Here is a 16,783-nt window from a genome sequence, read left to right as displayed (position 1 = left end):
GGATGGGAAGGCTGATTTTTCATTTGTAAAACTATGTCCATGTTTGCCCTACATGCGTACATACACACTCAGAAAAACAAACAAACAAACAAAAAAACCCCCAACAAAATCAGGAAACAAACTCTATTTTCCTTTTACTTTGAGAGGAAGAACAAGAACAAAGATAACACATAAGTAACCTAAAGAAATCCTACTTTCTGCAGTAGTAAATAAAAACTTAACCCCAGGAGGGAACAAACTGCTTCCCAATGCTTCTGATTCAAAGCAACAGACAGTTCCAGAAGATTTTTACTTATCTCAAAGAGGCAAAACACCCAAATAAGATTTAGCATTACTGGCATCTAATACCTCTCCATCTTTCCAATTCTAATTCCATCCCTAATATGAAATAGACTAACAGAGCAACCACTTAGCTACTCAAACAAATACCCTGTGTCATCTCATCTGAAATTCTGCCTCAGATCGATACAAGTGTGCTGAATGGGGGGAGAAGAGGAGAGAAACTGATCCCTGTCTCTGGAACATGCCTCCCTTTATACACTGTGTAAGTCTCGCTCTAACAGCAGCTTTTTGAAATAATTCAGAATCTAATATATTCAATTAGCTCTCCTTCTTGGACAAAGGCTACCACCATACATTATCACTGAAAATGTAATTCAGTGTTTAAATTCTTTTAGCCTGTTACAGATTGAATAGCTTATGTAGACTACTATTCTCTCTTTAACAGAATGATAAATCATGTCAGACCTTTCAAAGCTATGAAGAAGTAGCCCTGAAATCCAGTAACACCCTTACTCATCTGTGACTTAGCAGAAAGCCAACTCTGAACATTTGGAGTGCAGAAGAGGAAGAGTCAACTGGCGTCTTAACAGCCTCAGTAGAACCTACAGGGCCTTAAGGTCAACACCAGGCAGGGACACAGCAACACATCCTGCTCTGGAATTCCCTTTTGGTAGGGGCTATATCCATCAGCACACAGAGCAGATGTCTCTGAGCCACCAAGGTGTATGAGCCTGGGTAAGACCAGGGCAGGCAGCAGAATTAAAATAAACTCAGCACCTGAAGCAGGCTTACAGCATAGGGGAGAATTTAATGTATTCCAGGCAAAGAGCTCTGCAATGCCTATAGCCATCACCATAATTTGGAAAACTGAGGGTTTTGGGGGAAAAGACAGCCTCCCCCTTCTCAGGGTAGCATAAAAATAGCATGTGATGTGTAGCATGGAAGTTGGGTTTTTAAGGAAGGAAGACAGAAAAACTCATATTTGATTGGGAAAAAAAGATGGGGTGGGGGGAAGGTGAGGAGATGTGGAACAAAGCAGACAGAGAAGAGAAACACCCTCACTCAAATGCCCAGGAGACTCTGAACAGCAAGTGCTTCTTTTGCCTACCTGGTTAATATCCTGGCTGTGCCCTTTAGCCCAGGAATCTGCTCTACACTATTTGCATTTCCCCAAAATGCTCCTTCCACGTACCTGTTTGCTAAGGAATAATTCCTGCTTGGCATAGCCCTGGGGCCATGCTGCAGAACAGAGGCACTTAGAGAAGTCAGACAAGCAGCCCTCCTCCTCCGCCACTGCTCTTCCTTTCCATTCCACTCCCCTTTTTGCACAGTTCAAGGCCACCAAGTTCCTTCTGAAGCTCCAAATACCACCCAGGAGCCACACCAAGGACCTTCCTAGCCATGCTTCAAGGGTTTCTGGCAGGTTACGGCCCCCAGCACACACCTCGCATGGGCTTTGTCCTGTTCCTCAGGGGCTTCTCACACAGGGACACCCAACCACGCGGACCTCCTTCATCATGACACCCCAATCCAAGGCTCACGTTCCAGCCCTCCCCCTGCCCCACCTGGGCACAGTAACCCAACTGCTCGATCCTTCCCCAGAAGCCCCAGTAGGTGTCACCCAGTCCACAGGGTCTCACTTTTCCCTCTCTCCTCGTCTGCTTTCATCTCATCCACCAGCCACAATTTCCCAACATTTCCTCCACGCCTGGATCACACTCCGTGATACACAGCTGGGGGCTCTTCGTTAAAGACATTACATAAAAAGTAGGTGATGATTACTTTAAAATCTCAATTAGCCTCAGAAAATTATTCATTCATTCATTACTACATTTAGCAATAGACTCACATGCAAAACACAGCACTGTTTCATTGGACAGATTCGAATAAGAGTGGTGAACTACTGCTTCAAACAGATTTCATATTACTCAGCTGTTTACAGTTTAAAAATACTTTAAAAATTATATTTTCCAGTTTGCAACATTCATCTAACCCAAAGTCTTTCTTTATAGGTCCCAGTTCATTCCAAAAAACTGTAAATGTGATAATTTATTCCCTTGTCTCTTATTGCATGCAGTGGTTTAAAAAAAAGGGAAGTTACATGCTTTCCAGTGTAGCTACTTCAGTAATTCCTAGACAGCTAATTTGTATTAGCATGAGAGATTATTCCACTAACAAGGTTTAAATTAATCTATTGCAAAAGTACTGCCTCAGAGAGCTGCCAACAATTTGACCAGCAATACATTCATTTTTTCCTCTCTCAACTCACTATTTACTTTCCAGCTACACCACACTCACTTAGCACTAATTATCTTCATTTACTTCTACTATTCTGTATTGTATTTTTTTTCTGGGACTTTTCTTGTCATCATAAATTTTGGCCTTTCAAAGGTGTACATCTTCTATGCCTACATGCTAGCTTCTCTCCAATTCATTCACTTAAGTGAGCACTAGATCATTTATATTGAATACATCTTTCCTGATGATCTTTTACTGTGCATATTTTTTTTCTCTTCTACCTCAACTAATAGAGTGATACATGGTTCTCAGTTTGGCATCAGCCAACGGTTGATCACAGCACTCTGCTCAAACACATATTGCAATTACCACTGCAAACTTCCTATTTCAGAAATTTATATGGTGGTGACACGACTGGATTCCACCCCTACCATGAGATTTCACAACAGCATCACATGTAATAAGTCCAATTTTTTTCCAATATAAATTACATCTTATGGCATTATGGACGAAAACCACAGTAAAAAATTACTCAAGCTGACACTGCAAAAATATGCCTTGGAATTCAAAGTCTTATATTGCACTATTCTTGGCAAAAATTGTGGAATTTTGTTTAAGCCTGGTTTTTGTTAAATTTACTGATTGACGTCTGAACACAAAAAGATAACATTAACCCCCAAAGTAGGTGGTATTTCCTTAAGTGAGGAACAATACTAATTACTGTAAAGAATTACTGACAAATGCTATTTTGATCATTCAAATTTGAAAGAGACCAACACCCATGTTTCAAAGGCTGTTTAAATTTTAGACCAATATTTTCTTTTCTTACTCAGACTAAATTACAGCGTGATGTATTCTTTTAACAATAGAAAGTTCAAGCCTAACATTAAGTTGATTCATCAATCAGTGGTATATTTTCTTCTGTTTAAATTCTGTCAGGTCAAGAAAATGATAAGTATTTAACTGCATAATTTGCTTCCCATATATAAAAGCCAGGAGAAACATCCATAACTTTACTTTCATTTGGGTAAGAACAGAAATTTCTCTACAGCTATTCATTTCTTCATTTGCTGAGTTCTGCTCATGTCTGAATATGAAATGCTGCACTGTCTCTTTGAGCACAGCACTTGAGATCAGTTTCTTATATAATTACATGGCCTTGAACAAAGACATTAATGTTTTTTCTTTCCTCTTCCATCTGTAGAATGTGGCTATTCATACTTAAGTGCCTCTTGAATTAATTGTAGTTATTAATAGTTGTATTGATTAATAGTTAATGAATTCAAATTATTTTTGTGGACAAAAATATTCTCAACCATGCGGAGAGGAAACTAGAATTTCGATTATATTGAAAAATGTGAATTGAAAATATACTAGTGTTCCAAACTGCAACAAACCCAAAGAATTTTGAAATTGTCTGAAAACCACAGAAGTCGCACTCAATTTTGTTTCAAGAAAATATTTTCTGTTACATCTTTAATGGAATAATGAAGCAAATTGCAAAACAAAAAATTACTTCAAAATAGAAAAAAAAAATCTAATACCAGAATTTTTTCAATTGAGTATGTGCTTGCCAAAAATATTGACCAAGTCTAGTTTCATCTATTACAATTAGTGGATCTTTTTAAAGTTACAAAAATGGTTTCACTATTAATCCAGAGATTTGTCTCAAAAACTGCCCAGACAGCCTCAAAACTGCCCAGAGCAAAATAAATAAATAAATAAATAAGAAACCTCCATACCCTATTATACATTTTTTTACTTAATCAGTGCTGCAGGTCCTGTGTCCCTTGCAAATCAATTAGTCACCACCACAGTAATTACAGCATTCTTAAGAACAAATTGACTTGTCAAGATAGTTCCTCCATGACATTCTCAGAGTCCTCAGTGCCTTTTTTTTAATGGAAGATGACAGCAGACAGCAACACAAGCAAGCTTCCACCTGGCCCAGTCTCCCTTCATTATAAGGGCCGCAGCAATGCCAGGATTCTATTTCCTCCTGTTTAAAATCATGTATGGAAAACATCAGACCAGGAAAACAGCAATTCATATTCCTCATCTCATTTTATCACCACTGTTGACACTGGATATTGTTTCATCTCCAGCCATTTTAAAAAAATATTCCCATTAGGACTTCCTATAAAAAATAAAAAATAAAAAATATACTTATATAGATATTTCTGCAGCAGCCATAGCCATAGCCCAGCCACTGGACTCCAGTGCCATGGGTCCAAAGGAAATCCCTCTAGCAAAATTAAAGTGACACACAGATAACAGTTCCATTTGGTTATTTGCATGCTGAGCAGGGCAGCCTTGCACCTGACTTAATCCATCTGCAAAGTTAGGTGGTACATAATCCAGGGCAACAGAGAGATAAATTTAAACCAGCAAGAAAGGAAGGGAGTTGACCCACAAGGGAATGCTCTACACAACAGGAAAAAAAAGATAAAAGGCAAAGATTTTCTGCTTTCAAGATTCCTTAAATGTGGTTTTTTTCTTCTTTAACAAAAGGTTATCTTTCCCTCTTTCTCTCTACAGGCAGTTTTGGAAGCAGCGATCAGCATATACTGTCCCAAATCCCCTCCTGATATGCACTGTGTTATTATGCTGGTATTGCTGGCAAAACCCCTCAGGTCCCATAAAGCAGCCTATGAGCCCTCAATAGAAGCATGGCAATTTACACCAGTGGAAACTCTGCTCTAATGATTCTGCAACAATTTACACCAGCCAAATGTCAGAACCCACTATGGGAAATGCAGATGAACAGTCTTGAAAGGACAGCATCAAGAAAAATCTTGATTTTTTTTTTCTTTTTTTCCCTTGGGCACAATAGTAGAATAACTAAAACTAACACTGTTATACTGATTAAGGAGACTGTTGAAGAGCCAGGGGAAAACTGAAGTACCAATCAGCTTCTTATCGTTACAAGGCAACACTGAGATGGACAACCTGCAGAAATACAAACTCACACAAGAGTTTATCTGCAGAATTGCTACCAGGAGTCCAAAATCATCTGTGCTCAATTCGAGGGCTGACACAGCCACTGGTACTGACATTTTCCTCAGGGATGTTCTGCAGGTCACATCACCAGTCTAAAGTCAAAAAGTGTTCCCTCAACAAAATCTTCACCAGGTTGCTTCTATCTGCCATGGGTGAGAAAAGCTTCCTTCCTGGTTTGTTGGGTTTTTTGTAGGTTTTTTTTTTCTTTTTTGTCTCTTGCTTAGTTTATTTTTTAATTTTACTTATTATTTTTACTCTTTCTCTCTAAATGTCAGAAACTGACATATGGCCACTCCTTCCATTATTCTATCAGCATCACAGTAAAGCAATATGTGAAAGCCCTGCAGAATAATCTGCAGTCTGAGTCTTTCATATGACAAACAAATACTTAAGGACAGGTCTCACAAGGCTTTTTTTGTTTCATCTAATTTGTGTTATTTCAGTCTGTAGCTTGGTATAAAATGAAAACTTCTCTAGGGAATTAAATATCAAATAGCATCACATTTTTTCCACTGCGTTTAATAGTTTGCCTACCTGTCCTCAAGTAATTGAGAAAAACACTTTAATAAGAAAAAAAAATTAAAAAGCAGTGGGGTTTGGTTTTGCCTGTATTTCACTTGGCATAGTTTTCTTTTGATAGTTAGGCTGCCCTTTGTAACATGGGCATATTTTAAAGGAAGTCATAAAATTTAAATTTTACGGGCTAAAATTGAAATACTAAGCCCTGATGAGGCAGGTATGTAAATCCCTCTCTTCATCTGGAGGTATTCAAACCCACCTGGATGCAATCCTGTGCAACCTGCTCTGGGTGAATCTGCTTTAGCAGCTGGGTTGGACCAGATGGTCTCCAGAGATCTCTTCCAAGCCCAGCCATCCTGAGATTCTGTGATTCTGCATCTCACACCTTTAACATGTGTCACAGATCAACTCAGACACATAACTAGTTGATGATTTTATAACGTGTAACCAGAAAGCAGACTGCTGGAAAACTCTTTTAAGATTTTATTAAAAATTCATTAACTCTCTGAACTACTTAGGCATGGAACTTTAATGTATTTATCCTAGGAATATTTTCTTGGCAGACTGATCCAAAAAACACAAGCAGTTAAAAATTAAAAGCTTTCTGGATTTAAGTGCCTAAATGTTAGGGTTTTTTGCTGGATTGTGACATATTCCCAGAGAAATGAAGAACTAAGGAAGAGTCTAGATTTCCAGATTTCCTCCTATCCTTTTGTTTAATTATGAAATTACCAAACAAGCACCTTCATTTACTTCACCTTCCTCTAAAAATACTGTTGCCAAACAGTGGTGCACAGATCACCAGGTATCCTCACAGTGCTTTCTGATGTTCTAAGATGATTCAGTGAGTCACTGCCTGCCTCTTTACCACCTGCTATAGTGTACTAGAAGCAGCTGAGAAAGGTGTATTTTACTTCCCAGCTGTTCCTGGGAAGAATTGGCATCAGCAGAACTACCCTGATCGGTCATCAGTGAAAGCAAGCACAGAGAAACTGCCCTGAGAAACTGTCCTGACACACAGTTCAAACTACTCCTGGTAAGTCAGATGGAGCAGTTTCCCTCAGTGCTGTGCAGAGGTGCTGCTGTCTGCCTCTACCTGTCCTCCTGAACCCTGAGGATGCAGAAAGAAGGAAAATAAACATGGCTTTTAACACTAAAAATTACAGCAGCAATTAAAGATGAGCCTTCTGGCTAGGACTCATAAGCAAACTTCTGTGCATACTGTGGGTGGCTGCCAGAGACATATGTACAGTCATTCAATAAATGTAAAAGCACAGATTTGTTTCTCCTCTCCCTCACCTCCCCCCAACCATTGGGCAATAATTAATGGGTGGAAGTGGTATACTGACCTCATCAACATTCTCAAATGCATTGATGACATCATACGGCAGGCAGGAGAGCAGGTCGATCACAAACCAGGTCTTCAGGTAATTCATGCGGATCAGCTTGGGGTCAGAGATCACCTCTCCTGCCGGCCCCACAAAGGTGGTGTGGAAATTAAGCACAATGTCAACCAGAAAAATGACATCCACGATGCTGTCGACTACTAGCCATGCCACGTTGTTCTGTTTGGTTTTGAAGGAGACGTTGTAAGGAACCAAAATAGCAGTGTAGAAGGTTAAAATCAAGATGATCCAGTCCCAGGTAGTCTTGAATACACAATAATGCAAAATTATATGCGGTGGAGTCTTTGGTGCCTCTTGTTTGTACTGTGGGAGGATTTCAGAACCCAGCTGCAACACCTGTAGCCAGAGAGATTTCAGAGGAAAAAGAAAACAAGCTTAATTTTTTCATTGTATTTTTCACACTGTAGATTCTCAAGCTTAGTACAACAGTTCATAAAAATTTATGCCCATTAACTCCTTTTATCACCACCAAATGGTAAGCAAGCCAAGAAAAGTATTCTGTTACACAAATCAGCATCAGACTAAGAACAGTTGTTTCTTTGAATGCCATTAATTATTTTTGACACTAAGTCTACTGTGTGGAGTGTCCAAGATAAACAGAGAAGAGAGAACCCCTTCAGCTATCTAGACAGACGAGACAGAAAAATGATGGGCAAGAACAGGCAGGAAGGCTGGTGCAAATAGAAATTGAAGGGAAAACCAGGAACAATACACTACTGAGTTCCAGTCCAGCAGCAGGACCACTGCACCACATTTTCTTACAACATTGGCTATTTAACTCTTCACTACACCATGTCTGAAATAGTCTCATACTATAATCTATCATGAATGCACAGGCCTTTCTTCCTCTTCTCTGGGCTGTGCAGCTCCAAAGCCCACTGATATCTACCATTAGCCTCAATAAACTCATTTTGAACTTCACTTTTTCATTCAGAGAAGTTCAATATCTTAACTACCTGCTGGTGAAGAATCACAGAAAGATAGAATCATTAAGGTTGGAAAAGACCCCTAAGATTTACTCAGTACCACTGTGTTCTCCAACAAACCGTGTCCCCAAGTGCCACATCTACACACCTTTTGAATACTTCTGGGTACCATAACACCACCATTCCCTGGGAAATCTGTCCCAATGCTTGACAACCCTTTCAGTGAAGAAATTTTTCCTAATATCTAATCTAAATCTCCCCTGGTGCAACTTGAGGCCATTTCCTCTGGTCCTACCATTTGTTGCCTGGAAGTAAAGATGGATCTCCCCCTCGTTACAGCCTCCCTTCAGGCAGTTGTAGAGAGAGAATGGTCCTCCCTGAGCCTCTTCTTCTCCAGGCTAAACAATCCCAGCTCCATCTCATCAAAGTTGTTCTCTAAACCCTTCAGTGCCATCGTTGTGCTTCTCTGACAGGCTCCAATGCCTCAATGTCCCTGTTGCTGTAGGGGCCTCCAAAGTGAACACAAGATTTGGGGGACCTGCCGAGGCACACTGTTGAGTTACACTGCGGTTAAGTCTGAATTCAGAAAAGCACTACTGCAGAAGATGATCTGCCAGCATGTGTTTTAAACCCTTGGCCTCAAGCTGAGCACATGCTGACACTGAGCACTGTTTTGCATAACTGCAGTCTCAGTCAATGCTGCCCATTTTATGTCTGTTCTCTCTCCAGTTCTGCCCACTGCTGCAAAAACACAATTACCATGCATGTAATGCTTGGGAACTCAAGTTTCTTTCACATACCTGTGAATAAGAATGTGTTTGTTTATCTGTATGGATATACATGAGGGTGAAATCAACATCAAGAAGCTGTGTCCAAATAAAGAGAAGTTAAATTTTAAAGCAAATTTTACTCTGGATGAGTTACGAATGAAAACAGAAAGGAATGTGAAAGCTTGCTTGAGTGAAATGTGCTTGGTAATGCCAAACTCACAGAACCTGTGAGAAATATTTAGAAGCATGGTTCCTTTTTCACACTTATTTATACATAGTTCAGAGCAATAAGAAGCAAGGAAGGAAATTAAATGGCCGTTTTTCTCTGGGAAAAGATAAGAAAACACAGCTAGAATAGAAGGATGTCTTCCTTTCATGTTCCTTATCTCAGCTATTTTAATGTCAGTTATTTAGAGATGGATTTTATCTGCAGGCTTTTCTGAGTGCCTTTTTTTTTCCGCCTTTTTTTTTGGTGAACTGGTGAGATTTTTTCCAACAGTTTCAGCCAAAGGGGACAAAAGAAAACAATCAGCTGCAAAAGTTTGGACAAAACAGTCTCAGATGAAATTCCCTGCTGCTTTGAACAACACATAATCACTTACTCGTGTGTACACAACAGGGGTCAGACACTGTCAGATCACAGCTCCTCACACACGTGTAAACGAGAATGGGAATTGCAAGCCTGCTGACTCTGAGTCCAGTATGTTCTCCTGAAGAGAATTAACATGACCTGCTCTGACAGACCTGCAAGTTACCACAGAGGCATTGAGAGTTTGAAAAAAATTCAATGTAAAAAAAAAAAAAAAAACCAAAAAGAGGACTCAGTATTTTTGTTGAACTGAGTTTCTAGAATGACAACAAAGAGAAGGAAGGAAGATTTCACCTACAGACCCAGCTAGGACTCAGAGGTGTTCACTGCAGTATTACAGAGTCTATTGATCCTGATTCATGTAGGTTCTCCATACTCCCAAAACCAAAGGGAATTAAGCTGTCCTGTGTTGAGATGAGCTGGAAGCAGCACAAGGTACATGCAGTCTCTCTTCTCTGCAGGATGCACTGGCCAACCCATGCAGTCCCCAAAAGTCACTGGTGTGACTGGAAGGGGCAGAGGTTGTGTATTGAGTCTGTGTGTGTACTCAGAGGATCTTTCCCTTCAAGGCTTGTTTGCAGTCCCAGTGACAGATGTTGGGATGCCTTTTCCCAACAAAACCTCAAGCCCAAATCAATATTGCAAGTATCTCCTGCCCTTCCTTTTGCACATCGCAGCTGTACTTGAATGACTTGGAAAGCAATGAGTTACTACTGGCTTTTATGAGGGTCTGCATGAGCAGCAGCTCTAACATAGGATCCTAAGCCTGAAATATGCTTCACTGGGCAAGGAGACTCCTCTGCAACACTCATTCACTGCAATAATTGATCAGCAAAACCAAGCACCTCCATCACATAGTAACACTTTTCATTTAGTGGGATTTCATTTCTAATGCTGAGATTTAACTGGTGTGCGGAGACAAGATCACCCTTCAAATGCAGCAGGACAGCATAATTGCTTCTTCTGCAATCACAGGCCTACTACAGCTTTTTTTTTTTTAGCCCCGGTATTACATGAATAAGCCCAATATTTTGGTAACTATTCTAATCGACACAGGAACCTCAACCATGAAAACTGAAACAAAAAAATTGTTTGCTCTTGCCAGATGGTTCTTACCTATACATCCAGAGGTTCTAGACTGAAAAGTGTATAATGCACTCTATTTTGGTCACTGCTGCTCTCTTTGTACTCCAAGAATTTGTAGAAATTTCGCATCAACAAAATTAAATTTACTGGAAAACATACTAATGTATACTTGCATACCCAAATAGGAGAAAAGGCAAGAACAATCTCTGATTGGTAAAAAAGAAAGGGCTAAATTATGGTGTCCATTATTTTGGTAAATAGAAAAAAAAACCATTAAAATAAAGCCAGTGGAACTGCAAGGATATAAAACTGAATTGAAAGCAGAAAAAACAGACTTCTAGTTCCAACTTGTTAAGACAATAAACTGCTGCTTCAGTGTTTTAAAATGTCATCACCAAATACAAAGTACTCTCTCCTTACTTGTTTGAGATTCAAGGGCTATAGCACAGGAAAATAAAAAAGGATTGGTGATTGATTGATCTCGTTCCCTTTCTATTTAGAGAGTAAACATACTCTAAATTATCTGAATAGCTATGGACCTTATTAATAAGTCTTTTGAACTTCTGTTACCCCCTGGAGTCTCTGGTGAAGCCCTGCCAGGGGTTATTTAAAGAGACCAGGAGCCACGGCTTTAGCTCGTCTCCAGCACTGTGGGCCTGAATCCTGAATGGAGGGGAAGGAGACAGGCATCAAGGAATGACACAGGGATTCCAATCACTCTCCAGGTGAGGACAGTCACCTGCAGCAAGCCTGAGGCGTCTCCAGCCCTCTTTTGGGTGGGAGTAGAGGTGACAAGCTCTAGCCTGGGCTCCCTCTCACTACATCACTAACACACACCTTTGTAAAGCCAGCCCATCCTGCTGGCACTGCTGGAGGTGATTTCACAGCCTGAGGTGAAAGAAGGGCACTGCCCCAGCTCACACTATCTCTGCCAGCAAAGGCAACTCGCTTTGCACACTGGCAAAAGTCTCACAGTGCCTGGCACTGCCAGCCAAGAGCTTTCAAAGGCACCAAATTCTTCATTTCACTGAAGGAAGAGAAACACGCCTACAACAAAGCTTAATCATCTCAGAGAACAAGCACGTTCCTTTACCATAATGCACAACAAAGGAGCTCAGTACTGCACAGAAACCATGGAGGGGGGGTCCACAGACCTCAGTGCTAAGGATTAAAGTTTTGTCAGGTCACTGCACTGGAAGTTACAAGAGCTCCTTTTTCCACTTTTCACACCGAGGGCCACATCGAGTCTATTTCTTCACCATCCTTCCCCACACACACACCACTCCTGGATCATCTGGAGACTAAGAGCTATAAACCCCACTCTCTCTGCACCATCCAGCAAACCCAGGTCGATGCAAAGTACCCTCTGCCCTATTCCAAAGTGCTCCTGCTGCACTGCAGCCTCTAGGGAGAGTAGTGCCAACCTGAGACAGGTTTGCCAAATTACTCAGGTGTAACCACATGAACTAATCACATTCAAACTGCTTGTAAAGCTACTTCTCCTGGAGAGGAAAAAAACCACAAACCCCAAGAGACTGATGTAAAAGCAAATTATGAAGAAAATGTACACAACTGTATAAACCAATATGCTGAGCTTCGATTCATGTCCACTGGACAATTTGATTACTACAATTTTCTGAATAATTGAGACAGCTCTGGTTTTGGAAGATTTGTCACTATTATACAGTTTTATCATAGTAAAAGAAATATTTGTTTCAGAAACTTATTAATGGAAGTATTATTTCAGTTACTTATTATTCCTCAGATAATACTGTTGTATTAACTGCATTTATTATTTGTGGCAATGATGCATGATGCTTTAATAGCCCTCTAATGCTGGAGAATTTTATTCCAAGAGCAGAAACACCAAATTTCATCATGGGTTTTACAAGACTATGTTCTTTTTTAAACACAGTATTTTTTTTTCTATCCTATTTTTTTTACAAAGTGGTGAATATATCCCAAGTCGGGAGTCTTAATTGCATCAAAAGTGGTTACAATGATTTATTCATTTTTAAGACTGTATGGTGGGGGGGGGGGGGGGGGGGGCAAAAAAAAAAGCTAACACACAAACAGTCATTTCCAGCTTAATCTCTCCTTTTCATGTTTTCAGTTGCACCTATTTGTTTCCTCTCACTCTCCCTTGCTTTTGTTTTCCTAAGCACCCACACAAATTGCTCCCAAGCTAAGGGCTATGTCTAAGCCTCAATATTTTGACTGGCAATTTTAATGGCAGTTTTAAGTTCCTGGTAAACAATGTTAAAAAAAAATATGGTAGAAGTTCCATTCTTAAGCAGTGCTGCTAAGCACCATTATAATTTCTCTGCTTTTATTTCTCCTAACTATCTTTTTTTTTTTTTTAATTTTGACACCGTCTTGTTTGCCCAGAACTGCCTGGCAAAGGTGCAGAACACATCAGCTAAGACCAGAGGTGCAGATGACACATGTATTCATTCAGCAGCGACCGGAAAGAACCATCCCTACAACCAGTTCCTTGGTGATTAAGCAACAGAAATGCATCAGTTACTTTACAAACTCCTATTGCAAAATGTTCTCTCACAGTTACCTAACACTCTTGTGTTAATTGCATAATTAATTTGAGTAGTTTTCATATGACTGCTATTAGAGAAGTCAGGCTAAAAAAATAAATCTATGCCTACTGGCAAAAGTCAGAGACTGAAGCTTCACAGACACCGCTTGTATTATCCATGGCCTGTTAGTCTGTCACTAACACCTTCCTTAAACTGTTTCATAAACAATGAAAAATTGTAAGCTGTTGTGGCAGGCTCCAACACCTTGCTCTACTCAGGTTCTAGGATGCAACAGCCTCCCGAGACATTCAAATATCTAAGTGATAAATAACTAAGAGCAACACAAATAACACTGCAATGAACGTGGAGCCTTCTCACACAAACAAGATTGATGTGAAATGTCATAGTGAGTAGCAAAAGAAAAAGGATGAACTTTAAAATTTCAGATAGGCTACTGCAGGAATGAAGAAAAGAAAAAAGAAAAAATATTTGAAAATACAAATAGGAAACTGTTAGAGATTGCATATTCAATATTATGAAGGAACCTTTTCAGAATAAGAAGCCTGGCACCCCATGTATCTTCAAATAAAGAAAAGTGGTCTTGTCTGTATGATCATCTGCACTCTTCTCTGGTGTAGTTCTATTGACTTAAATGGAATTACAGCAGAAAAAGAAAGCTACCTAACATCACAGCTGGGGCCAATGTTCTTTGTAAAATTATGACCGCAATATTCAGTCAGCAATTAAAGAAACTCATTTCAGACATGTAAACTATACACTTGCCCTTTATTATTTGTAATTAATCAATTGCCTGTGCCAGTAAGAATACTTGCAAAGACTTGTTGAGCACATAGACTTGCAAAAAGTTTTGGTAACATGTCATCACTGACGTCCAGACTGTTGCCAAACAGAATAACCTCAGACCCTTTGCCTTACATTTTGCTGCCTACATTTTAGCATTAACTAAAATTCAAGGCTGGAGATCTAAAGAGAAGAAAGGATTATTTGATATGAAGTCTAGAGTAGGATTAGATTTCAAATTCCAGGACACTAAAGCTACCTCAGGGTGGACATGTGCTAATCACACAGTGCTCCTGCAGTACAGTGTCCATGTGAATGCCTGTCCCTCCTCTGTGCTAGTATGATCCAGAGTATTTCACTGCTTCCAAGAGAAATTGGTTTCCCCTTCTTGAGATATTCTGTATTAAATACTGACTAGGTAAGATCCTGTCTGCAGGAATTTTGCCATTATACATGATAACAAGACAGGAGATTTTTAGTTTGCATAGAAACTAAGACGCATACAACAGAACTAACAGAGTATAATACAACTGACTGTATGGAGGCCCCACGGAACCCATCAATGCCTTACACCTCCAGTTGCACAGGAAGATCAAGAATTATTGACAAGTCATAGCAGCTGCCATGGCATTCACAGCAGGAAGTGACACAGGACTGCCATGCTATATTGGCTGTGCTGTCGTTAACACCATATCAAACGTCTCCCCAGGCTGTTTTAACACCAGGGAGACCCTGCTACTGGCCCAGGAGACAGCTACAGGAAACTTGGGACAGTCTCTCCCCCTCGTGGTGAAAGCCCTCAAACCCTAAGTGCTTCGAGGGGCCTTCTCTGCCTGAAGCTTATCTCAAAACTTTGAGAGATGACTTAAATCACAAGGTTTCATTTTCCTGATCTGTCCGCCATTTGCTTGTGGCATCTCATAACTGTTCTGTCCATAAAAGCAGTAACTTAAACACAGGTTTTAACCAGTTAGTAATGCAGGGTTGGGATCCCACTGAAAAGTAACTAGACATTAACTAATTCAGAGAATAACCAGGTCATGGATTCTCCAGGATTTCCTTGTGCACTAGACTGAGTTTTTCTCACCTCAGTTTTGCATAAGTAGATAGTCCAAGATCCTACTCTTATCAAGACCCCCAGAAGAATGGAAACTAAGCAAGAATGTATTATTTTAATAACACCTTTCTAAGATATGGAACACAACACTGCAATTAGGTTACATGAAGTCTTTGGGACACCTGTTTTCATTCTGCTGTCATAGGACACATTTCACAGCACAGGTACCAGATTCCCAGGGCAGGTAGGACTGACAGTTCTTGGCTCATGCAGAGACAACATACCCACAAAGGCTAAACACATTTCTCTACAGCCTCCTGGGGAAAGAAAAAAAATTACCTCAGCAAGTCTTGAGTGCTTGTGAACGTTCTCTCCTTTCTGCACGCTGGGAGCAAGCTGCTGCAGCACTCCTCTGCTGCTCGTGAGGGCACGGGTCAAGCGGGCAAACTTCCCCCAACCTTGAGAAAACATGCCATATTAGACACATCACCAAAAAAAGCTGCAAGGGTACCTCAAAAAACCTCTTACAACTAAAGGGAGAGAAAGATGTTAAAACAGAGCAATCTGCTTTAATACTGACCAGAAGGGAGTATAATTTAACCAAGTACGAGATAAAAGCAAGTCAGAAGAAAGGTGTCAGTGTGGTACAGTAATAAAACCCATGACTGCTGTGGCTTTGTATTGAATGACTCTACAAAAGCACTGCTAACATGAACTGCATATTTTGCAAGGATAAATGTCCACAATACAATAATCTCATATTAAATCTAATGATCAGATTTGGATCTCACAGCACTGCAGAAGACACTCCAGATTAATCAAGATGTAAGGCTAGAGTCACGCACAATGAAAATTAGAGTTGCCTGTAACAGAAGTGAATCCGGCCTCAGATGCATCAAGCATAGATCTGGAATATGCAGAGAAATATATATAAGATAATAAAGAGCAGAGCAGAAAAGCAAAACAAAATCATTAATTTTACTCTCCCTAAACAAAAGGAGGAATATACTAATAGATTTTCTCAAACTCAAATTAAACATTTAGCAGCTTCTGGCAGAGAAGTCATATGCTGAATTTTAATTCAGAATATTTTTTACAGTGATTTCAAATATCTCTCAAAATAGAAGACCTTCAATGACAGTCACAAGAGCTAGCTACAACTATAATCCTTATGAGCAGTAGTTTGCCACAACAGAGAGGCGGAGTATACATCTAGATATTTTTGGTATACTGAAAGGAAAAGTATCAGTCTGTTTAGTCCCAATCTTGAAAAATGCTAGCACCACCTGGGAGCTCTTGAGCTCCTACTCCTCATCTCCTACTCCAGCTAAGGATGCTCAGCACTTTGAAGATTCAGTTTATAATGAGAACCTGGTTCTGGAAAATGCTGCCTACACAGCTTTCTTGTAGACCCCTTTTAAGTACTGGAAGGTGCTATAAGGTGTCCTTGGAATCTTCTCCTCTCCAGGCTGAGCACCCACAACTCTCCCAGCCTGTCTGCACAGCAGGGGTGCTCAAGCCCTCTGAGCACTTTTGTGACCCTCCTCTGAACTCGCTCAGCAGGTCCTTCTTACGCTG

At 40.1% G+C, this 16,783-nt stretch overlaps 1 protein-coding gene across 3 annotated transcripts in view; it reads right to left on the bottom strand.

The window, feature by feature from the left end:
* KCNH1 (potassium voltage-gated channel subfamily H member 1) overlaps positions 1-16,783 on the bottom strand; it is a 177,294-nt gene that overhangs the window by 132,717 nt on the left and 27,794 nt on the right. For all 3 annotated transcript variants that reach the window (XM_066178346.1, XM_066178347.1, XM_066178349.1), the window contains exons 5-6: positions 15,545-15,663; positions 7,389-7,781 (exon numbers count right to left, since the gene is read on the bottom strand). In XM_066178346.1, coding sequence (XP_066034443.1) covers positions 7,389-7,781; positions 15,545-15,663 — 512 coding nt within the window. The remainder of the gene's footprint in view (positions 1-7,388; positions 7,782-15,544; positions 15,664-16,783) is intronic.

The sequence above is a fragment of the Chamaea fasciata genome, unplaced genomic scaffold (genome assembly GCF_029207755.1).
Source record: "Chamaea fasciata isolate MVZ Bird 193981 ecotype frontalis unplaced genomic scaffold, bChaFas1.0.hap1 SCAF_3, whole genome shotgun sequence".
NCBI classification, from domain to species: Eukaryota; Metazoa; Chordata; class Aves; order Passeriformes; family Sylviidae; genus Chamaea; species Chamaea fasciata.
Note: the sequence above shows the minus strand (reverse complement) of the source record. Positions and strands in the feature narration are given on the sequence as shown.